The sequence below is a fragment of the Pangasianodon hypophthalmus genome, chromosome 28, assembly GCF_027358585.1.
Source record: "Pangasianodon hypophthalmus isolate fPanHyp1 chromosome 28, fPanHyp1.pri, whole genome shotgun sequence".
Taxonomy (NCBI): domain Eukaryota; kingdom Metazoa; phylum Chordata; class Actinopteri; order Siluriformes; family Pangasiidae; genus Pangasianodon; species Pangasianodon hypophthalmus.
Genome location: NC_069737.1, coordinates 11,277,020 through 11,302,054, shown reverse-complemented (window position 1 = coordinate 11,302,054; position 25,035 = coordinate 11,277,020). Strand labels below are relative to the sequence as shown.

General features: G+C 40.4%; 1 protein-coding gene across 1 annotated transcript in view; it reads left to right on the top strand.

Annotated features, from left to right (window-relative positions):
• The window catches only part of thbs2a (thrombospondin 2a), a 39,633-nt gene extending 16,562 nt beyond the window's left edge, over positions 1-23,071 (top strand). The window contains exons 14-23 of the mRNA XM_026943022.3: positions 3,416-3,634; positions 3,730-3,837; positions 4,144-4,303; positions 4,994-5,112; positions 7,926-8,160; positions 17,350-17,577; positions 17,658-17,929; positions 20,902-20,999; positions 21,121-21,260; positions 21,576-23,071. Of these exons, the coding sequence (XP_026798823.1) occupies positions 3,416-3,634; positions 3,730-3,837; positions 4,144-4,303; positions 4,994-5,112; positions 7,926-8,160; positions 17,350-17,577; positions 17,658-17,929; positions 20,902-20,999; positions 21,121-21,260; positions 21,576-21,583 (1,587 nt within the window). The 3' untranslated portion in view covers positions 21,584-23,071. The remainder of the gene's footprint in view (positions 1-3,415; positions 3,635-3,729; positions 3,838-4,143; positions 4,304-4,993; positions 5,113-7,925; positions 8,161-17,349; positions 17,578-17,657; positions 17,930-20,901; positions 21,000-21,120; positions 21,261-21,575) is intronic.
• Positions 23,072-25,035: the final 1,964 nt, after the last annotated feature.

Below are 25,035 nucleotides of genomic sequence, written 5' to 3'. Positions count from 1 at the left end.
TAGCTAATGTTAGCTTGCTAGCTAGCCAGTCTCACGGTTGTACCAGAGAACAGAAAACTCCTGAAATAACTCTGTGTCTGCATCAGGTGCTGTTTAGGGACAATGGACACCACTGGGGTATCAAACAACCTACTACTCTCAGTAACATTTAACTTTGTTCACACGCAGTTTAGCTTATATTTATGTGCTGATATCCTCAGGTGGCATGGCAGAGAAATGTCCTGTGCAACCTGTGGAAGCAAGTGAGACCAGTAAATGAGTGAATTATGGGCATATTCAGTCCAAGGGAGGTAGCGGCTCCATTTGTGCTGGTTGTTACTGCAGTATGTTCTCAAAAATCTCACAGCTTCTTGCTTTAGGTGTTCTACTTGGCTGTTTAACTGTGGGGGATAACATGATTAATGTTAATATTTAATTGCCTGCAAAATCCTTGCCATACCCATGATGTGAATTGAACTCCCTGGTCTGACCCAATATCTCCTGGGAGACTGTAATCCCTGAACACTTCCCTGAAGATTACTACTGTGGTTTCCATGGCTGTAGGGAGCTTGGGCAGAGGAATTAGGCAGCATCACTTTGAAAATTGGTGAGTGATTGTCAGTATGGTGGTGTTAGAGAAGCAGGGAGATCAGTGATAAATGCTACATCTACACTACATGGCCAAATGTTTGTGGACACTTGACCATCACACCCATATATGGGCCTTCCCCAAACTGTTACTTCAAAGTTGGAAGCATAGAGTTGAATATGATGACTTTGTGTGCTGTGGCATTACAATTTCTATTCACTGGAACTAAGGGGGCTACTCCAAACATCTTCCAGCATGATAATGCTCCTGTGCATACAGCAAGGTCTGTGAAGATATGGTTTGCCAAGGGTGGAGTGGAAGAACTCAATCCCACTAAACACCACTTAATACCTTTGGGATAATTTGGAATGCCGACTACACTTCAGGCCTTCTCGGCCAGCATCAGTGCCTGACCTTATGTCGTGGGCAGATCCCCAAAGACACTCTCCAAAATCTAGTGGAAAGCCTTCACAGAAGAGTGGTGGTTATTATAACAGCAAAAGGGTGCATAAATCTGAAATGGGATGTTCAAAAAGCACATATGGGTGTGGTGGTCAGGTGTCCACAACCTTTTTGGCCAGATAGTGTATGCAAGTCCAAGGCCGCTGTGGGATAGGTAGAGGTTCCTAGTCTAGCAGGTTGCTATCTTGGGGTACAAGACGGTAAACAGAGTATGCAAGACTTGTGACATCCTTGACAACCTTGAGAAATCATGGCTCACCAGAATTTGTTTTCCACAAACTCGATTGTTCTATGAATGCCTGGGTGTCTGGAACTGAGTGAGGTATTGCCCCACTGGATTGCTGATCCTCTCATACTCAGAAGTATTTAGGTCTTTTCTGGAGGGCACTCTGGGGAGACTGGGTCCTCTTGTTGTGCATGTTGGATGTCCTCCATGATGTCTCAGATATTGGAGAAAGTGTATCAGCTTTAATATTATTATGTCCTGGTCTGTAAGTAAGAAGTGAGAAAAAAATGAGGGTCCATCTGTCTGGTCTGGGATTCAGTATTTTGGCAGATATTCAGTCATATTCCAGATTTTGAAGGCTTTGATTATCAGGAGGTCTGCTTTGATTGCTAAGAGTTTCCCGCATCATAATTTCTTTCTGCAGAACTTAACTTTTGTTAACTTGATGTTGTGGGAGGATGGGTCTAATTCCACTTTTGGAGGCATCTACTTTGACAGTGAATGGGAGCAAAAGATCTGGGTGATGGAGAATGGGGGCTGGTAAATCATTCCTTCAGATTCTTGAATGCTTGAGTGGCTTTTTTGGTCCATCTCAGAGTTTTTAGTTTACCTTTTAGGAATGAAGTCAACACGGTGATCACTGAGCTGAAACCCCTTATGAATCGCTGGTAAAAGTTGTCAAATCCCAGGAATCCTTGACGTTCCTTCAGGTGCTGGGTTGAGACTGAGATGTTACAGCATCGACCTTCGATTTGTCCATCTCCACTCCATTCTTGGAGAGGATATAGTCACAGAACCCTATTGAGGAATGATGAAACTCACACTTCTACAGCCATACAAAGAGCTACATACTTTCTGAGGATGAAACATGAGAATGATGTCAGTGTACACTATCACAAACAGGGTTAGGAATTAGTGAACACCTGGAAGACACCTCATTAATAAACATCTGAAAGACTGAAGGAGCCTTTATGAGCCATATGGTATGGCCATATGGTGGTCTTCTATTCATCACCTTCTCTAATGTGATGCAATCACAAGACTGGTGAGGTGGTAATTTGGTGGCTTGGTTTAAGACCTCTGCGAGTTTGAAGATCTCCACCATATTTTGAACTTGAGGGCATTCAATCTGGGTTGCACGGCAAGGGAGAGATAGACAGGAATTAAACATTGTGGATCCTATGATGTTAGCTCACCATGTTTCCAGGAGATTATATGGGTTGTGCTTTGTGAGGCAAGGTGAGCATAGGATCACCAGGTCCTGGGAAGAATTGGTGATCATGAATGAGATGGTTTCAATGTGGAGAGTGCATCAGGAGAGGAATGGTGCTTTAGGTGTTATTTCCTAGACTCAGTGGCAAACCATCTAGTGCATACACTGCTATTTTTTGAATAGGACAAGAAGAAATTCATTTGTGAATCAAAATTTGTGCTTTTTTTTTCATTCAGGAAGTTGTCTGCCAATCCATTATCAATGAGAGCTGGGAAGAAATTAGATCATAAACAGTGACAGTGACAGACTAACATGTCTGAATTCCATGTGTTCAAATTGTATTTTCTTCTGATATTAACACAAATGTTTTTTCATGTATTTGTTCACAGAAAATGTTCCTATTATATGTTTAAAAAATTGGAGATTTAGAATATTTTTCTAATCAGCTTTATTAAAAAATTTTTAAATCTGACTAATCTGCCAGGTTAATTTTCCAGGAACTTTCATGGAATAGCAAATTGCTATTGCTATTACTGTTGGGAAATGACTGTCTCATCTCACAGCTCAGATTACACAGCAAATATTAAAAGAATTTTTAATGTAAATGTGTCAAATTGTGTTGAGTTTGAATTGGAGATTCTTTGGTGCTTTTTTTAAAAACTAATAATCAGTTTCATTGGAGGTACCTAACACAAAAATATGGGTTGATGGGAATTCACAGTAGATGTAATATTCAAGAGTGGTCTATTTGGGACCAATAAGAACACAATGAGATATATAGGCATTTTCCTAGAACATTTTGTACAGAATTTTTACAAATGTTACTGTGATTTTTGCAGTATATTAAAAATTAGATCATTTTAGTCACCTATGAGCTAAACTACTTACAACCAGTATAATATAATAAAAGACCCAAAAAGGATATATCATCTTTTTAATCCCACAGATTTGTGAACCTGAGAACCCTTGCAAGGACAAGACCCATAGTTGTCATAGGTTTGCTGAGTGCATCTACCTTACCCACTTCAGTGACCCTATGTATAAATGTCAATGTAAGATTGGCTATGCTGGAGATGGCTTTATCTGTGGAGAAGATTCTGATCTGGATGGTTGGCCCAACCAGAACTTGGTGTGTAGAGCTAATGCCACCTACCACTGCAAGAAGGTAAACGGACAATACATGATGCGTGACAATATAATGATTTTGAAGAGATACGATTCATTGATGGCTTTGATTTCTTGTTCCCTTTTATCCTCTAGGATAATTGTCCCAGCCTTCCCAATTCTGGCCAGGAGGACTTTGACAAGGATGGCCAAGGAGATGCATGTGACAAGGATGATGACAACGATGGAATTATGGATGAGAGAGTGAGAGATCTAGTCAGCTACTCTTTTTAAGATATAAATGTGTGTTAATACAATTGTAATGTTAGTGCAATGCTATTTCATAATTCCAAGATGTGCATGCTTGGAATGGGTAAAGCCTATGAATATATTTTGCTTTGTAACCTTCAGAACTGTTTGCAATTTTCATTACTTACCTACATCAAGTATTGAAGATTGTCAGCAAGTCACCTAGTTTCTAGTCATGATCCTTTAATATGATCCTTCCTTTAGCTCAGTAAATCTGTCTTTCCTTTTTGTTCATGAACTGAAATTTCTTGTTCTCAACAGGACAACTGCCCTCTGTTGTTTAATCCCAGGCAGTTTGATTATGATAAGGATGATGTGGGTGATCGGTGTGATAACTGCCCTTATGAACACAATCCAGCTCAAATAGATACCGATCACAATGGGGAAGGAGATGCCTGTGCTGTGGACATTGATGGGGATGGTATGGCCTAACCCTGTAAATTCCAATTAATTCCAATAAAAATGGGAAACCAGCATTTGTACATTTTTTGCAATTTTAAATATTCATTTTATAACACTGGGTCTTCAGTTCTGTGACAAAGAACTGACGGCAAAGTTCTAGAGTCATTTTTTTATTAAAATCAAAGTATGTGACCATGCTATGATGGTCAAGTAAGAGCCAAAAGAACAATGGCATAGGATGATGCAAAAGTCGTGGGAAAAATGCAAATACAACTACAAATTAATCACATTAATTAATATAATCTTACCAGCCTACATGCCTGGCCCCACGCTCATACAGTGCATTGCAGTGTTAACACACATGGTAATGGGCAGAAAAAATATTCATATTACTGATTGATGACATAAGAAGGACAAGTTTTATGTAATGTAACAGTTTTCTTTAATCGCAGGTCTATATCTTCAGCGTATAATCGGGCATGGAGAACAGATTATCGCACAGTTTGTTATTGAATTATTATGATTATCTCATACAGTGTTACAAGTAATACATCTTAAAAGGCTGCTGTAATCACGCAGTCTAAAACTGGCTTTAGAAGTATTGCCAAGATTACAGACAGCTTTGGTTATGATACTGCAAAAGCTTGTACATCATCTATGAGTGTGACAAAGTAAGTCTTTATATGGACTCTTGCCGTTTGTGTTCCAGGCATCCTAAATGAAAATGACAACTGCCCGTATGCATACAACAGTGATCAGAAGGACACTGACATGGATGGAGTGGGAGACCAGTGTGACAATTGTCCTCTGCTTCATAACCTTGATCAGGTACTAGTGGGACATTTACAGCATTTAGTAGACACCACTCCCTTATACAGAGTGACGAAACAGATGTGCAGTTCACTAGGTGTGCTAGTTCACTAGGTCACGGAGCCAAGATTGAGTCAAGAACGCAAGATCAAGTCTAGCTGAGATCAAGTCAAGACAGAGTCTTAAGGGGGTTGAGACCGAATACAGGCAAAGTCCAGATGAATGCAAGACTGAGTTAAGGCCGAGACTGAAAACCATTGGAGGGTTTCGGGAGACCCTGGGCTTGAACAATATTGGGGCCATATGCAAACACCATGAGATGAATTTACAACTGCTACAACCAGAAGAAGAAAGGCTGCTAGTAGATACCGTAAGAAAGAACAGCAGTTATTCTCTGAGCAGAGAGAGACAGAGATGATATCAGATAATTGCAGATAATATCACAGTGACAGAGGATTAGCAGAAAACTTATAATACTATCTACTCAGTCACTCTCTTACATGAATTGTACCTGATTAAAATGTTTCTATTTCTTTAAAAAATCCATTACATGTTCATTACAAATATGAAGGCATTTTTGGCATACAGCTAGTTTCAGAGCTACTGTTTTAATGACATGTTCTAATTATTTCCAGCTGAACAATTATTGTTCAACAAATATTTCACAGCTCCTGTGCAGCAAGACCCTGCTGAAATCAGGTGGTTGCTAACGTCAAACCTTTCACACTTTTCTTATTTGTCGAACTTTAGCAATGGTCCCTAATGATTCAGTAAAACAGATACTCGGAGAGAGAAAATGTATCACTGACTCTGAATCAGGTGTTTCCTAACTTGCTTAAACAAGTGCAGTTGATTTGTCACATTCAAATATGTAGTCTTGATATAGTTTGCCGTGCTGTTCATGTGCTATTGACCAGAAATGATTGAAACATTCAGACCAGATCTGAATGTTTCAATGTGAAACTGACTTTACCACAGTAAGAGAGACTGGATTTATTTCCAGCAAAATAGAAAAATCCACTTTTAAACAGCCATAGTTAATTAGCTAGACAATTATCAACAAATGCAGTCTTCACATGTATTTTTGCTGCAAGCTGCAAGCTGCAATGCAATGTGTGTTCTGACACCTTTCTATCATAGCCAGCATTAAGCTTCCCAGCAATGTGTGCTATAGCAGCTCTTCTGTGGAATCAGTCAAGACGAGCTAGCCTTCACTCCCCACACGTGTCAGTGAGCCTTGGGCACCCATGACCCTGTTGCTGGTTCACCAGTTGCCCTTCCTTGGACCACTTTTTGTCAGGGCCAGGACTCAAACTCTGGGCGGCAGCTTGAGAGTCAGACGCTCTATCAGTGAAGTCCAAAATTCAAAAAATGCAAAGATAGAAAAAGGCAAAAACAAGAAACAAAGGTTATCCACAAAGTTCAGTTGGAAAATCCGAAGAAATAATCCAGTGTAAGAAGGCAATGCAAAACATATCATCAAAGGAGTAGTCCTACATAAATAGTTTCTCACGAGAAAAAAGAAAAAATCACAAACGTTTTCACTAGTACAACAGGCAAGAAAAACAGGGTAACTTACACGAGGCACAGAGGGCTGGCCTTAACACAACTGAACACCAAGAAAAGAAATTGAGGAACAGGGCAACTTAAAAACACACGGGGAAATGAGACAGGCTCATTTGGTAGGTACTCACCACAAGACCTGTGATTTTGGAGATGCTCTGACCTTGTCGTCAAGCCATCACAATTTGGCCCTTGTCAAAGTTTCTCAGATCCTTACGCTTACCCATTTTTCCTGCTTCCAAAATATTAACTTTGAGAACTGACTGTTCACTTGCTGTCTAATATATCCCACCCCTTGACAGGTGCCATTGCAATGAGATACTCAATGTTATTCACTTCACCTGTCAGGGGTTTTAATGTTATGCATATAATATAACATAAAATGTTATATATGTATATATACTGTATTTAAAGAAGCACGTAAATAGCATGTAATATTATCTTGCAACATATTCTCAAATGTACAACTTTTCTGCTTCTTTGCAGCTAGATTAGGATCATATGTCTCCGTGTTCCTCACTGCCTCAATTCACCTGCTTTTAGGAAGAAACTTTTAAGGGTTGACTGTTTCGCCACTGTCTGTTTAACCACTTGATTGGAAGTTGTATATTTGGGGCAAACCAGACATCTCCTCAAAGTCTGTAGCATTGGACAAAACACAGGAAGGCATCATCAAAAAGGCATAATCCATAACTAAATTATACACAATATACTGTGGTAGACACCTGAAATAACAATAACACCTGAAAAGCCCAAATAATTATGGACCTGACTCTGTGTGTATGTGTGTGTGTGTTCTCTGGAAACTTTGTGTACTATGCCTAATTTCAACCATATCCAATATGTCCTATATTTTGTTTTGCTGGCATTCGTGAAGTAATTCACTTTATTAAGTAGTAATCCACATTTCTGATATTATCATGATTATCTAGGAACAATTTAGCAGTGTCCCTAAGAAAGTGAATAATGTTTTAAATGTTAAGGCAAATTTGATTCAGTTCCTTTTTTTTTTTTTTAATAGTTTTACTGTTTACTGCACTACATAATAATTATTTTGAAAATTTTCACTTCATTATTTTTGAAAGCATCTTCACTTTACAGTACTTCTTTAGACTTTTGTATACATCAGAAACATTAGATTGTAATATGTAAAATATTCTTATGTAACAGTTCTTAGTTTTGAAAATTGTTATATTTATTGTATGCACATTCTCACTGTAGTGTAATGTGACCACTTTAGCTGATATATTTTTTTTAATGCTCAACAGGCTGATACAGATAATGACCTTGTAGGAGATCAGTGTGACAACAACCATGATATTGATGAGGATGGCCATCAGAACAATCTAGACAATTGCCCTTATGTTCCTAATGCCAACCAGGCAGATCATGACAAGGATGGAAAAGGAGATGCTTGTGACTTTGATGATGATAATGATGGAATTCCTGATGACAAAGACAACTGCAGGCTGGTAGCCAACAAAGAACAGATGGATTCAGATGGTGGGTCAAAGTGTCATAGAGGCTTTATAATATTTTATCATTCCTTCAGTATTCCTCAAACCAATTAACATGATCACTTTCTTTTATTATTTACAGCATTAGCAGTTCTCTAAAGGCTTGACTTTGTCCAAATGTCCAAAACAATCATAGCATAATTCTATGGTCTATAAATTAAAATAGCTCGGTGCTAGCTATAAGTTAGATGTTCAGTGTATGTCTATGCCTTGAATCAGCTGAGGTCTGATCCACACAAACATCCACACACAACATACAAACAAGTGATACCGATTTGGGACATAACACGGAAGAGTGCCTCTGCAACGCTTGGTGCTGAGATGTTGCGAAGAGTCACAGCTTCTGGGTATCACTTGCATAGTCCACTAAAACTAGCACAAAGCAATGCCCTCGTGAAGTCCGTTCTAATGGCCAGATGAGGTCCATACAAATTCTTTTGAAGGGGACCCCGATCAATGGAAGCAGACGCAATGGCACTTTTGGGGTGGTCGGGGGATTCACTAGCTGACATTCATGGCAAGCCACCAATAGAAATGGGCCATGAAATGGTTTGGTGTTTTATCCTGCCCCAAATGCCCAGCCATGAGATCATGATGAGCCACATGGAACAGTAGTTCCCTATGGCTCTTTGGTACCAACAATTGGATTGTCTCTTCCTTGGTTTGAGTGTCCTGTGTCACTTGATATAACCTTTAATGACTGACCCTTCCTGTCCCCCGTTGTGGAGCTGACATTGACAGCCCCAGGCACCACCAACGCTTTGCACATTCCACACTGTGCCTTGCAAGTGCAGGACCCATCCACAAACATTTCTCATACTAATGCCTGAAACCCTGGCCAATTTGTCCCAAGAATTAGTGGATGGGTGAGGGGAGGACTAACCAGTGCCTCCACTCTTGCCCCCAGAATTTAACGATGACTGGCACCAGCAGATACTCATGAACATCCTCGTGCACACACCTCACCTTCACCAATCATGAATTTCCCAATGCCTTGTGTAGCAGATTCCAACTGGACACCATTGACTTCTAAAGATCAGACAGCCACGACTCCATGAGGTCTAGGGTCTTTTATTCTAAAACAGGGAAATATCATCAGTGTGGTAGCGGGCAATGGCTTCTCCCTCTGGGTGCACAGACCTAACTGAGGGGAGAGCCACAACACGCATGTCTGTTAACCCCAGCGTGCACTCACGTACTCATTTACAATCGATTGATTCAAATTAGAAAATAAAATACATAAAACGTAAAGAAATAATCAGTTACAACCAACAAAATTTCTCCATTTCCTTGTAACACAGGAAATGTTATACTCATATACAATAATATTTAAACATGCCTCACAATAATAACAGATATGTATGAAGTAAAATATACAATATACACAGATCAGCCATAACATTAAAACCACTGAGAGGTGAAGTGAATAACACTGATTGTGTCATTACAGTGGCACCTGTCAGGGGGTGGGATATATTAGTATTAACAGTCAGGTCTCAAAGTTGATGTGTTGGAAGCAGGAAAAATCTGCAAGTGTAAAGATCAGAGCAACTTTGACAAGAGCCAAATTGTGATGGCTAGAAGACTGCAAAATGGCAGGTTTTGTGGGGTGTTCCCATTATGCAGTGGTTAGCATCTATCAAAAGTAGTCCAAGGAAGGACAACTGCTGAACTGGTGACAGGGTCATGGAAGCCCAAGGCTCACTGGTGCATGTGGGGAGTGAAGGATGGCCCGTCTGATCCGATCTCACAGAAGAGCTACAGTAGCACAAATTGCTGAAAAAGTTAATGCTGCCCATGATAGAAAGGAGTCAGAACACACGGTGCATTGCAGTTTGCTGCGTAGCCACAGACCGGTCATAGTGCCCATGCTGACTCCTGTCCACCACCAAAAGCACCTACAATGGGCACGTGAGCATTAAAGCTGGACCATGGAGCAATGGAAGAAGGTGGCCTGGTCTGATGAATCACATTTTCTTTTACATCATGTGGACAGCTGGGTGCGTGTGCATCGCGTACCTGGGGAAGAGATGGCACCAGGATGCATTATGGGAAGAAGGCAAGCCGGTGGAGGCAGTGTGATGCTCTGGGTGACTGCTGGGAAACCTTGGGTCCTGGCATTCATGTCGCTGTTACTTTGACATGTACCACCTACCTACATTGTTGCAGACCGAGTACACTCCTTCATGGCAGTGGCATTCCCTAATGGCAGTGGCCTCATTCAGCAGAATAATGCAACCTGCCACACTGCAAAAATTGTTCAGGAATGGTTTGAGGAACATGACAAAGAGCTCAAGGTGTTGACTTGGCCTCCAAATTCCCCAGATCTCAATCCGATCAATCATCTGTGGGATGTGCTGGACAAAAAAGTCTGATCTATGGAGGCCCCACCTCGCAACTTACACGATTTTAAGCATCTGCTGCTAACGTCTTGGTGCCAGATACCACAGCACACCTTCAGAGGTCTTGTGGAGTCCATGCCTCGACAGGTCAGAGCTGTTTTGGTGGCACAAGGGGGAACTAATGTTAAGGCTGATCTGTGTATTATATTATATAGATAATTATATACTATATGACTACGTAATAACATAATCAACACTATTCACACATATGTGTGTGTGTATATATATATATATATATATACACATACAGTTAGGTCCAGAAGTATTTGGACAATGACAGAGTTTTTGTGATTTTTGCCTTTATACACCATTTGAAATAAAACAATCAAGATGTGATGGAAGTGTAGACTTTCAGCTTTATTTTGAGAGGTTCCACAAAAATATGGCATTTCACATTCAGGAATTACAGCCATTTTATGCAAAGTACTTCCATTTTCAGGGGCTCAAAGGTATTTGGACAATTGACTGACAAGAACTTAATTGACCAGGTGCGGTCCATTCCCTCATTACTTCAAGACAAATGAAGCAGATAAAAGTTGATATCAGGTATTGAGTTGGCATTTGGCAGCTGTTCGGCAGGAGCTACCAATATTGGACAAGATGGCGGCGCGTACGGATGCAGCGGCCCCTCTCTCTCCGACATCAGTGTTCAATTGTGCATTTTCGAGTGCTTTTTGTTCATGTTCATGTTCGCATAGTTCGCCGTAATCTCTATCCAAAGCTAGGTACAGTCGTTACTTGCTTTTTGAAATTGAAACAAGGACAATAAACCACATCTTGGACAACACAGTATCTGACGAATTTCGGGCCCTCAGTATATACCGGACTCCGCTATCCAGCTAGCTGGGATAACATGCTGCCGCGCTGACTGAGTCTGTGTTGAGGGAGGAAAGACTCATGGCGGGGGTGTTTGTGTTTATATCAGCGATGCTTGGTGCCAAAATGCTGCTGTTGTTTGTAATCACTATTCTCCGTTGGTAGAGTTTGTTATTATCAAGTGCCGACCCTTCTACTTACCGAGGGAATTTTCAGTGATTTTACTCGTCGCTGTTTACATCCCCCCCAGCGCTAACAACGGCGACCCAATTGAGGCACTCAGTGAACTTTACCAAGCTATCAGCGAACAACAGACAGCACACCCAGACGGATTTCTCATTACTGCTGGGGACGCAGTAGTAGCACGCAGATTTAAAGCCCTTTCTACCAAAACTTCATCAGCACATAAACCTTCCCACAAGGGACAATAACACATTGGACTTAGCATACACAAATAGCAAAGGAGCATACAAAGCCTCCCCCTCCCCCACCTTGGACTCTCTGACCACATCACCATCTTGCTTAGACCTGAGTACAGACCGAAGGTGAGAGTCACCAGACCAACCAAGAAGGAGGTACGTGTGTGGCCAGAGGGGGCCCAGTCTACCCTTAAAGACTGCTTTGACACAACAGACTGGGACATCTTCAAAGAAGCAGCAACTTATAACAACCACAGAGACATAGAGGAATATACTGAGACTGTTACTGCTTACATCTTAAAGTGCACTGACGATGTCACACACAGAAAGACCATCACTATTCGGGCTAATCAGAAACCATGGTTGACAGGAGAAGTGTGCAAACTTCTGAGGGCACGGGATGCAGCCTTTAGAGCCAAGAGCAAGAGCCAACAGCAAGAGCCAACTTGTCCCGAGGAATCAGGGAAGCAAAACAACAATACAGCAATAAAATATCTGGATATTTCAGCAGCACCAGAGACACACAGAGTCTCTGGTGAGGCATCCAAACTCTAACAGACTATAAACCCCTACCATGGACCTGTGACAGTGACATATTTCTGCTTAACAGCCTCAATGAATTCTTTGGCCGATTTGAGACCTATAACAACACACAGGCACAGAAGATCCCACCTTTCCCACACGAGCAGGCTGTGTGTCTGACCCCAGTCAGCGTGAAAAAGACCCTCCTGAGGATCAACCCATGCAAGGCAGCTGGACCAGACAACATACCTGGTCGTGTTCTTAAGAATTGTGCTGAAGAACTCAAGGATGTACTAACTGACATCTTTAACATCTCGCTGAGTCAGGCAGTCATCCCTAAGTGTTTCAAGGCAACCTCAATAATCCCAGTCCCAAAGAAGCCGCACCCATCCAGTCACAACGACTACCGGCCCATTGCACTGACCCCCATCATTATGAAGTGCTTTGAGCAACTGGTCATGCAGCACATAAAATCCATTCTTCCTCCCTCCCTCGACCCGTTCCAGTTCGCATACAGAACCAACAGGTCCACGGAAGACGCCATCTCAGCCGCTCTCCATCCAGCCCTTACACACCTGGACTCCAAAGACTCCTATGTGCATATGATGTTCCTAGATTTTAGCTCAGCCTTTAACACAATCATCCCCCAGCAGCTAATAAACAAACTGAGACACCTGGGACTAAACGGGCTCCCTCTCTGTAACTGGGTGCTGGACTTCTTGTAGGAAAGACAACAAAATGTACGGGTCGGCGGAAAAACATCTAAGACCGTCACACTAAACACAGGGTCGCCACAAGGGTGCGTGCTCAGCCTGCTGCTCTTCACCCTGTTGACCCATGATTGTGTTCCCAGTTACAGTACCAACCACATCGTCAAGTTTGCAGATGACACGACTGTAGTGGGTCCCACCACCAACAACAATGAGGCCAACTACAGGAGCGAGGTGAGCCGACTGGTCCAGTGGTGTAACGACAACAATCTCTTCCTCAACGTGGGGAAGACCAAAGAAATTGTCATTGACTTCAGAAGAGGACCTCCACTGCACCCCCCACTTACCATCAACCAGTTGTGAGGGTGAACGGCACCAAGTTCCTAGGGGTGCATATCTCTGAGGACCTCTCCTGGGTGATGAACACCACATCGCTGGCCAAGAAAGCTCAGTCACGCCTCTACTTCCTTCACAAACTGAGGAAAGCACGACTCCCACCTCCTATCATGTGCTCCTTCTACTGGGGCACCATTGAGAGCATTCTCACCAGCTGCATCACTGTATGGTACGGAGGCTGCACTGCCTCCTGGAGGAAGACTCTGCAACGCATAGTGAATGCAGCCAGCAAGATCATCGGAGTCTCTCTGCCCTCCCTAGTGGATATCTTCCACACCTGCCTCACTAGCAGAGCCATCAGCATCGCAGCAGATGGTTCACACCCGTCAAACCTCCACTTCAGCCTACTGCCTTCAGGGAGAAGGTACCGGAGCCTCCAGGCTCGTTCCACAAGGCTTTCTAACAGCTTCATCCATCAGGCTGTCAGGATGCTGTGAGGATGCTGTCAGGATTAGCTCCCCCTCCCCCACCTACTCCTGAACTCTAAAATCTACAGTTCACCCCACACTTCTTTCATTGCACATAAGACACTTTATACTTCTGCAGAACTCTGCACACATGGACCTGTTTACAAACACCTATTCAAAACGTTACATGTACAAACTATTTAAATTTGACACTGTTTGCACTTTTACACTTTACAGTCTTTTTGCACTACTGTCATACTGATGCTATTCTGTATTGTATCTTACAATAGGACTCTATACCCAGAACTACTCAACGTTACATTTATTGCTTGTATATTTGCACCCTTGGGAGTATATTGTATATAAACAGACTTCACTGTTTACATTTACTCAGAGGTATATTAAACGTTTACATTTATCTGCATATATATTTGCACCTTTGGAAGTATATTTGTATATTTAACAGAATTCACTGTTTACATTTACATTTACTCAGATGTATAATCATTCACCACCACAAGTACACTGCTGTTACCTTCATACAAAATCTGTTCTATATTGCACTGACTGAACTGATTGTAGACACTTGATAACAGAGAAGAGAAACGGTATTTCGATTCCTCTGTATGTATGCACATATGGTGGCATTGACAAATAAAGAACATTGACCTTGATATGAAGTCCAAGGAGATCTCAATGCAAGTGAAGGAGGCCATCATTAGACTGAAAAAAACAACATGAATCTATAAGAGAGAGAGCAAAAACCTTAGGTGTGGCCAAATCAACAGTTGGGTACATTCTTAAAAAGAAAGAAAGCACTGGTGAGCTCAACAACATCGAAAGGCCTGGAAGACCACGGAAGACAATTAAAGTGGTGGATCGCAGAATCCTTTCCTTGGTGAAGAAAAACCCCTTCACAACATAAATAGAAGTTAAGAATACTCTGGAGAAGGTAGGCGTATCATTGTCAAAATCTACAATCAAGAGACGCCTTCATGAATGTAAATACAGAGGGTTTACAACAAGGTGCAAACCACTGGTAACATTCAAGAACAGGAAAGCCAGATTAGACTTTGCCAGAAAACATCTAAAAAAGCTTCCCATGTTCTGTAATAAGATTCTTTGGACTGATGAAACCAAGATTAACTTGTACCAGAATGATGGGAAGAGAAAAGTATGGCAAAAGAAAGGAACAGCTCATAATCCAAAGTATACCACGTATATCATGTGTCAAACATGGTGGAGGAAGTGTTATGGCATGGGCATGTATGGCTGCCAATGGAACGGGCTCACTGGTGATTACTGATGATGTGACTGCTGACAGAAGTAGCAAGATGAATTCTGAGGTTATAGGGCTATACTCTCTGCTCACATTCAGCCAAATGCTACAAAACTGATAGGACTCTGCTTCACAGTGCAGGTGGATAATGACCCTAAACATACTGCAAAAGCAACTCAAGACTTTTTGAAGGCAAAGAAATGGAATATTCTTCAATGGCCAAGTCAGTCGCCTGATCTCAACCCAATAGAGCATGCTTTTCACTTACTGAAGACAAGACTGAAAGCAGAAAGACCCACAACCAAGCAGCAGCTGAAGGTGGCTGCATTGAAGGCCTGGCAAAGCATCTCCAGGGAGGAAACTCAGAATTTGAGGTTTAAGAACATGGGCTCCAGACTTCAGGCAGTCATTGACTGCAAAGGATTTTCATCCAAGTATTTTTGTGGAACCTCTTAAAATAAAGCTGAAAGGCTACACTTCGATCACATCTTGATTGTTTTATTTCAAATCAATTGTGGTGGTTTATAAAGGCAAAATCACAAAAACGCTATCATTGTCCAAATACTTCTGGACCTGACTGTATATATATATATATATATATATATATATATATATATATATATATATATATATATATATATGTATTTCTACCTCCATATGCTACATATCAAATGGGCACACACGTGCATCACTCGTGGCACAAATCATGGACTCTCGCACAACATCTTACGACTCATACTGTTAATTCAAACAAGTCACTAGACCTCCTTTATAAAATATGCAACTAATTAAGCAACATACCTGAAAAAGGGAAATATCCTCAGTGTAGTAAAGGCTTCTCCTTCTGGGTGCACTAAACATACAATGCTAATTAGCTAGAGCTGCAAGGCATTTAAAAGAAAAAGTCATAATTAAAATAATATATTTCCAACATGACAGTCAACACAATTAACACTTCCAATAGCTTGTCACGCATACCAGCAATAAAATAGCACTTGGGTGTCAAATTTCAATATACCAGAGCTAACCAAGGGGAGAGCCACAACACAGACATCTGTTAACACCAGCGTGCTCTCACAGACTGAGGCTAATGCATAGCCCACAAACCAAGAGCACCAGCGGATACTCGGAGAGAAAGAAAGAGAGAAAGAAAAGGGAGACCCCTGAACCAGCAATCACCGCCATGTGATCCTCCACCCACTGAGCGGCTTCCTCCAGGGATGTGGGCTGGTGGCACAGGACCCCCTCCGCTGTTCCTGTCAGGAGTCAAGTGAAAATTTGCTTCAGTACCACCAGCATCAACTACCAGCGATAGGAGTCCTTCAGCTGGTGTACCAACCAGGGGAGTGGCTGACCTCTGCGTACTGCAGCGACTGGAAGCATCGGTGGTGCTCCTCAGGTGGTTGGCCGATGCATTGCACGACTGCCCTCTCGATGCTTAAACACTCCAGCTGTGTTCAAGGTGGCAGCTGTTGGGAGGCAGGCTGGGCTTTTCCCGATAGCAAAGGGACGATTCACAGACCCCATTCCTCCTCTGGCCATTCCCACACAGCTGCCACATGCTTGTACGGCTCCAAGAAGGCATCCGTATCTTCGTGAGCATCACATGTTGGATGGTTGCAGGGGACACACCTGGAGATATGGTGGGCTGCAGCAGCTTGTGGAGTGCCCACTGGCTCTCAGCTTACTCCTGCACGAGGGCTTAAGAGCGCAGCTGCTGCTCTGGCAAGGGACTTGACAATCTCAGAGAGTGGGGAAGCTTCCATGGCAGCGTCTGAGTTTTCCTAGATCTCTTCCCAGATATTCTTACTCTCTTCCCACTCTCTCTTACTCTCATCCTGAAAACACAAAGAAACACAAGTAAGTAGCCTAGCGGTAATAAGACACAGGTGAAAATCATAACAGGTGAGAATCTCAACTCGCCTTCTCTCCGTCTGCAGCTGATACTCAACCACGCCCCCGCTGCCACAACATGTCTGATGAGCAAAATAATTTCTATAAGAGGCACTTTGCTTTCAAGAATTTATAGTCAATTTAACTTATAATACCTTACCTTACTTGATGTCAAGCTCTGGACCTATTATGATTTTGGCTAATGGCACTGGTTTTTTGCTAGTGTAGTTGATCCAGGAATTTTGTTTTAGCATTTTGTAATTTTTGCTGATGTCTTTAGCAAATTTACAAGGAATGAGAGTACATTTTGACAAGATGTATCTTTTTATAGGTGATGGTCGAGGTGATGACTGCCAGGACGATTTTGATAATGATAGCATCCCTGACATTTTGGACACGTGTCCAGAGAATAATGCTATAACTATAACCGACTTCAGAAAGTTCCAGATGGTGCATTTGGATCCCAAAGGAACCACTCAAATCGATCCCAACTGGGTAGTCAGGCATCAGGGCAAGGAACTGGTCCAGACTGCCAATTCAGATCCTGGAATTGCAGTAGGTAAGTTCAAAAGTCCTCAAATAGCACCTCATAGCCTCAACATGGCCTGGTATCTTCAAATGGTGGGATTTCTTCTCTAGGCTATGATGAGTTCAATGCTGTGGACTTCAGCGGCACCTTCTATGTGAACACGGACAGAGATGATGACTATGCTGGCTTTGTGTTTGGTTACCAGTCAAGTGGGCGTTTCTATGTGGTTATGTGGAAGCAGATCACCCAAACATACTGGGAAGAGAAGCCATCAAAGGCCTTTGGAATCTCAGGTGTCTCCCTCAAAGTGGTTAACTCCACCACAGGCACTGGGGAAAACTTACGCAATGCCCTCTGGCACACTGGTGACACCCCTGGCCAGGTGAGCCATATGTACCATATGTAATTTTCTAAAAACAGAAACTACACTGAAATACAAATTCTCTTACTTTTGTCTTGGTATATTTGTTCATTAAAAAGCCTTTTTACTGTTTATAGAATGTCATAATACACATCTCAAACATAAGGCCAAATGCAGCCCACAGTCTCGTTTCATTCAGCCTGCGTGAGCTTGAAAAAAATAATACCAAAACAGCCTGTAGTACACTACTGCTCAAAATTTTTTACACTATCTAGAATTCACAGTAGATTCAGAGCCTAGGTTCATGGTGTTAATCGATAGAATAAGTAAAGAAAAATAATAAATTATAGACTTCAATTATGGCCCTTCAGGGTCTCATAAAAATGCTGATTTGGCCCAGGCAGAATTTGAGTTTGACAACCCTGTCATAATATGTATTGTTATAGGATCAATTTCAAAGAAAACACCAAGTTTAAGTACCTGAGGTAAGAAAGGTGATTGGTTATTACTATGTTTTTTCCACATTTCCATGCAAAAAATATTTTTTGTTTGTTTGTTTGTTTTTTTGCTAGCAAATCTTGTCATAGCATTGACTGGTGCAGAGCACTATTTAGATTTTTTAAGCTGTAAGCTGTTTTGAACAAAAAGATTTTTTTCAGCAAAGGATGAAACAAAGTCTGTATGTTTAAACTACAAGTAAGTGTTCACTTATGTCCTAAAATTGAAGTGTTGAGTTGGTAAATGCATGTGTGAACCAAGAGACACTATATGGCCAAACGTTTGTGGACACCTGACCATTACACCCATGTGTGGACCATCCCCTAACTGTTGCCACAAATTTGAAAGCACACAATTGTATAGGATGTCTTTGTATGCTGTAGTACTACAGTTTCCCTTCACTGGAACTAAGGTGTAGCCCAAACATGTTCCTGCATGACAGTGCACCTGTGCACAGTTTGTACTTTCTGGTTTCTCAGTAGCATGACAAGATGCATTTTTTTGTCTCATTAACTTCATGAGAGAGAAAAAAGATGAGAGAAGACTGTATATAGCTATTATAATCAAGAACAGGAACTAAGTTCCATGTTATTGTCAGTGCTGTGCTCTTATATGAAATTAATCAACACCTTCTGACTCGAAAATTTTACCATGATGTGGTGTATATATAATTGTAATTAACACACATTGTCTGCTGAAAGAAAAATGATTTGATCATCATTCAGGTGTGATGTCATAGCACACATCACGTGTCTGGTGCTGTCCAGCACCCCAATGTACAATGCCTTCCCATGTCCCTGGCTCTGCCTCCTGACTTTGGCGATGACGTTGTCAAAGACGTTGTTTAAGAGGTTCCACAAAAATATGGCATTTCCCATTTAGGTATTACAGCCATTTTAAGCAAAGTACTTCCCTTTTTTAGGGGCTCAAAGATATTTGGACAATTGACTGACAAGAACTTAATCGACCAGGTGTGGTCCATTCCCTCGTTACTTCAAGACAAATGAAGCAGATAAAAGGTCTGAAGTTGATATCAGATATTGAGTTGGCATTTGCCAGCTGTTCGGCAGGAGCTACCAATATGAAGTCCAAAGAGATCTGCAAGTTAAGGAGGCTATCATTAGACTGAAAAAAAACATGAATCTATAAGAGAGATAGCAAAAACCTTAGGTGTGGCCAAATCAACAGTTGGGTACATTCTTAAAAAGAAAGAAAGCACTGGTGAGCTCAACAACATCGAAAGGCCTGGAAGACCACGGAAGACAACTAAAGTGGTGGATCGCAGAAACCTTTCCTTGGTGAAGAAAAACCCCTTCACAATATAAATAGAAGTTAAGAATACTCTGGAGAAGGTAGGCATATTATTGTCAAAATCTACAATCAAGAGACGCCTTCATGAATGTAAATACAGGGGGTTTACAACAAGGTGCAAACCACTGGTAACATTCAAGAACAGGAAAGCCAGATTAGACTTTGCCAGAAAACATCTAAAAAAGCCTCCCATGTTCTGTAATAAGATTCTTTGGACTGATGAAACCAAGATTAACTTGTACCAGAATGATGGGAAGAGAAAAGTATGGCAAAAGAAAGGAACAGCTCATAATCCAAAGTATACCACGTATATCATGTGTCAAACATGGTGGAGGAAGTGTTATGGCATGGGCATGTATGGCTGCCAATGGAACGGGCTCACTGGTGATTACTGATGATGTGACTGCTGACAGAAGTAGCAAGATGAATTCTGAGGTTATAGGGCTATACTCTCTGCTCACATTCAGCCAAATGCTACAAAACTGATAGGACTCTGCTTCACAGTGCAGGTGGATAATGACCCTAAACATACTGCAAAAGCAACTCAAGACTTTTTGAAGGCAAAGAAATGGAATATTCTTCAATGGCCAAGTCAGTCACCTGATCTCAACCCAATAGAGCGTGCTTTTCACTTACTGAAGACAAGACTGAAAGCAGAAAGACCCACAAACAAGCAGCAGCTGAAGGTGGCTGCATTGAAGGCCTGGCAAAGCATCTCCAGGGAGGAAACTTGTGTTTTGAGAACATGGGCTCCAGACTTCAGGCAGTCATTGACTGATTATGGTTATATTTACAATTCTGTCACTTTGTCCAAATACCTTTGAGCCCCTGAAAATGGAGGTACTTTGCTGAAAATGGCTATAATTCCTAAATGGTAAATGCCATATTTTGATCGCATCTTGATTGTTTTATTTCAAATCCATTGTGGTGGTTTATAAAGGCAAAATCAGAAAAACGCCATCATTGTCCAAATACTTCAGGACCTGACTGTATGTATGTATGTATGTATGTGTATATATATATATATATATATATATATATATATATATATATATATATATATATAATTTGATTACTTTTATTCATGTATGACTTTTTTTTATTCATGTACTTAATAAACTGTATATCATTAGATAATTAGAAGTAAAATTTTTGTTTAATAAGTGATGATCACTTTCTTCCAGGTTCGCACTCTGTGGCATGACCCTAAGAACATTGGCTGGAAGGACTATACTGCATATAGATGGCATCTCATTCATAGACCTATGACTGGATTCATCAGGTGAGAAACACAACACCAAATAATATGTAACACACACACACACACACACACACATTCACATATCTACATACATATACATATAATTTTTTTTAAAACAAACATAATATATGCCTTTGTTCAGAGTGGTAGTATATGAGGGGAAACAGATCATGGCAGACTCAGGGCCAATCTATGATGAGACGTTTGCAGGAGGACGACTGGGGTTGTTTGTCTTCTCGCAGGAACTGGTGTTCTTTTCTGACCTTAAATATGAATGTCAAGGTAAGTAATTTACTTACTTTGCAATGACATCTGAGTAATGTAATAGGAAGCTTTAAGCTCATATTAGTGTAGTTTATTTGAACATGCAGAAATTTTGAAGATGTAACATTTCTAGCAAGTAACACTCCCAGCATTGCTACATACCAGCATGGAGTAAAAATGGGAAAAACTGAGGGATGATAAAAACATAGTGTTTATAAGGTAATTTAAGGTGACTCCTGTCTGCTAATAATGATTTCAGTATGATCCATAATTCATTATGCCTTTGGAACACCAACAGTTGCAATACAAACATAGAGTTCTTTTTCTCCCTAGATAATTGAACAAGACAAGTCATGGTTACTAAGGATTCCTTTCAGCTAGATGAAATGTCTGTGTTTATATGAGTAGGAATGAAAGCGGTGAAGTAAAATGAATTGCAATGGAACCAAAATTCACACAGGACATGGAAAATTGCACCACTTCAACACCACCTTTACAACCTTCAAATCAGCATTCATAAAAAAAAATAAATTCACACCAGTCTTGAGCATATGAAGCATTGTTATACAACTGGTTCTTTCACCTGTTTGCCACTGAAAATACATGTAAACCTAATATTTTTAATTAAAATAGTATCTGCAAGTTTATAGGCCAATAGCATTTCTGAATTGTTTTCATGTTGTATCCACAATCTGTATCATTAAATTATTCATAAGCCAGTAGTCTAATAAACACCTGAATAATACTTAAAATGTGTTTTTTTAAAAAGGTTGTTTTGAGTCAATATTACGTTTACAGCACATCAATTTATCCAACTTGCTGCAACAGGATAACTGTTTTATAAGATTTTTCTAAAGGGCAAATATTCAATAGATTGGCCTTCAAGTTCAAAGTGTCAGTGAAGTGTCAGGTTTTTGCTTCTTGTCTGCTCAGGCAGAATCAAGCAAATCACTTAATTTACATTCCAATTACATTGAAGCAGTCACCACACTACTCACAAGATGTTTTGTGTTTTTTTGTTCCCTCAAATGGTATGAATTACTTGTGTTTGGTATAGGTCATTAGTTGTTTTTTTTTGTTTTGTTTCTTATTTTTTTAGTTTGTAGTTTTAGTTTGCAGTTTACATTGTTTATTCTGTAATTTTGGGAGCATGTACATTCTAGCAAGGAACTTTTTAAAAAATATATTTTAGTGCCTTTTGCAGTGGAGATGTTAATATTAAGATTTATTTTCATTTGTAAATTATTTATATGGCAATTTTATGAGAATATGTCTAGATGTTGCTTTTAGCACAAGGAGATTGTATATAATTATTTATTTGTTTACACCAACTACAGACTTAGGAAAGTTTAATAGTAACTATTATTTTCTTTCTTTCAAATAGGCATTAAAAAGTTCTTTGTATACACAGCATGATTCAGTGCTTGATTAGTATGTCCACCACAATGTGAGACAGAATGTGATCTTTAAGGCATGTCATCTGTATTTTGTTGTTATGTGTTTTTCCTTGGAAGAACTTATATAGTCAGTATTTTCCAGAGAAACTATAATAGGATGCTTACTGCAAGTCATATAAATTGCACATTGTTAGTGTTTCACTTGCATCTCTTAGGTAATAAACCAAAGATTGTTTTGAAATGATATCAAGCCAATAGGCCATTTACCAGTGTTCTTACTTTATGGATGTGTAGTAGTATATCAGATTTGCAAATGTATTTTGAGTTTGGTTTCCAAACCAGCTGTTTAGTCTTGTTAAAACCTGTCATTTTTATGCCTCACAATTTTTTATTATATTGTTCCTTCAATAAATATTTGTAGACTAATTTATACACATGCTAACTGTATGCATTTAATATTACATCAGAATGGTAAGATCTAGGTCAAATAACTTTCCATGATAAAATCTAATAAATACATTAAAGACAGATGTGAACATCTAACACATTTAAAAGTCTGATGCCAAAATGGCTTTTCATGTCACATAGTTGCATTGGAAGTGGAAAATTACTCTAATGCAGATCACTTTTTTTTGCATTGTTTTCAGTTGATATAAGTTCTTATATTTTGCATGTATCTTTGTATGTATCCTTCAGAATTTGCAGTTAATCACACCAATGATGAAAGTAACACAAACAATCTCCAGGACTTGGCACCAGAAAATATTAAAGTATTAAAGTAAACTGTGGTTACCATGGAACCTTAACAAACAACAACAATGAAATAAACAAGATGATATGTGTTATCTAGATCGTAGTTTTGATTCCAGCACGAGGAAGTCAAAGCTTTCAACATGAGGGGCTATTTCCTTTAGATAACAAAAGCGAAAAATGTGGTTTATGTTTTAGTTTTGCAATTAATCAATTGAATAATTAATCAATTAATCCATAGACAGCGACCCCCATATACACAAGTTCCCATATACATTATGTATGTGGCGGCCATCTCAGCACACCACAGCACCAAGGATGGCATCTCTCTTAGGTCTCATAAACTCAACAACTTTTCTGAAAGAGGCATGGCACGTGTCCACAGCATTTCCATAAGAGCCTAGGGTGGAATCTCCCCCATACTGCTCCTGCTGACAAACCTATGCAAGATCCTGCATGCACTTCAAGATTCTGAAGTGGGTGTCTCTAAATACTGTCTTTTTACTAGTGGTCACTTCACTAAAAAGAGTGGGAGAATTACAAGCTCTGGCATTAAGCTCTCCTTGCATGTGCTGGTGGCAAGATGACTCTGGGCTGACCTGGTGGTACCCATATTTCTGCACAATTCCTATCACACCAGTTTGTAAATCAATTGTTGTGCCTGCTATGCACCTGAGACCAACTGTTCATCTGTCATGGCAGAAAGAAAAAAGGGATCCCTTGTTTAAGCAAAGACTGGACCACTGTGTAGTGGATGTCACCACCAGACGAGTTGAATGCCCACCACATACCATGATGTCCCACTCTAGGAGGTATGATAGAAGTATTTATGTATGACGGAAGTATTAGCACATGTGGGCATGACAGTAGAATAGGACATTTCTAGGAAAAAGAAGGATGAACAAAAACTGGTCTTACTAACAGTATACTGGGTGCAAATCCCCACTTTTGAAATTTGTTTTGCCGGTAGGGACATGTTTTATCCCTACCTCATCAGGGACTTCATTACCTTCAGTAACAGACTCCACTGACTACAGCTCCACTGTAGCAAGGAACGGTGCAGGAGATCATTTTTACCAACAGTGATCACCCAGTACACAGTTCATCACTGTGCCAGGACATCATTACATATCAGAGATGAGTCTTACTGGACAAGCTTATTGGACATCTGTTGCATTTGTTTGCATTTTATTTATGCCACTGCTGCAAATCTATTATATAATTGCACTGTACAACTTTTTGTGGATTATTGTGAATCTATCAGACTGAATTGGGTACAGTTTCCTCTGTAAGTATTGGAACAGAAGGGCCAATTCTTTTGTTTTTGCTATACACTCAAGACTTTTGGGTTTGAGATATAAATGAATGCATATGAGATGATGGATCAGAATTTAATTTCCTGATATTTACATCAAGATGTGTTAAAGAACTTAGTCTTAAAGTACATTGAAGTAGAGAACTGTTAATATTTTGTTGCATATCCCTTGCTTGCAATAACTGCATCAAACCTGTGACCCAGAAACATCACCAAATTGATGCATTCTTCTTTTGGGATGATTTTCTAGGCTTGTACCACAGCCTCTTTCAGTTGTTATTTGTTTTGGGTTTTTTTTTCTCCCTCTAGTCTCCTCTTCAGTAGGTGAAAT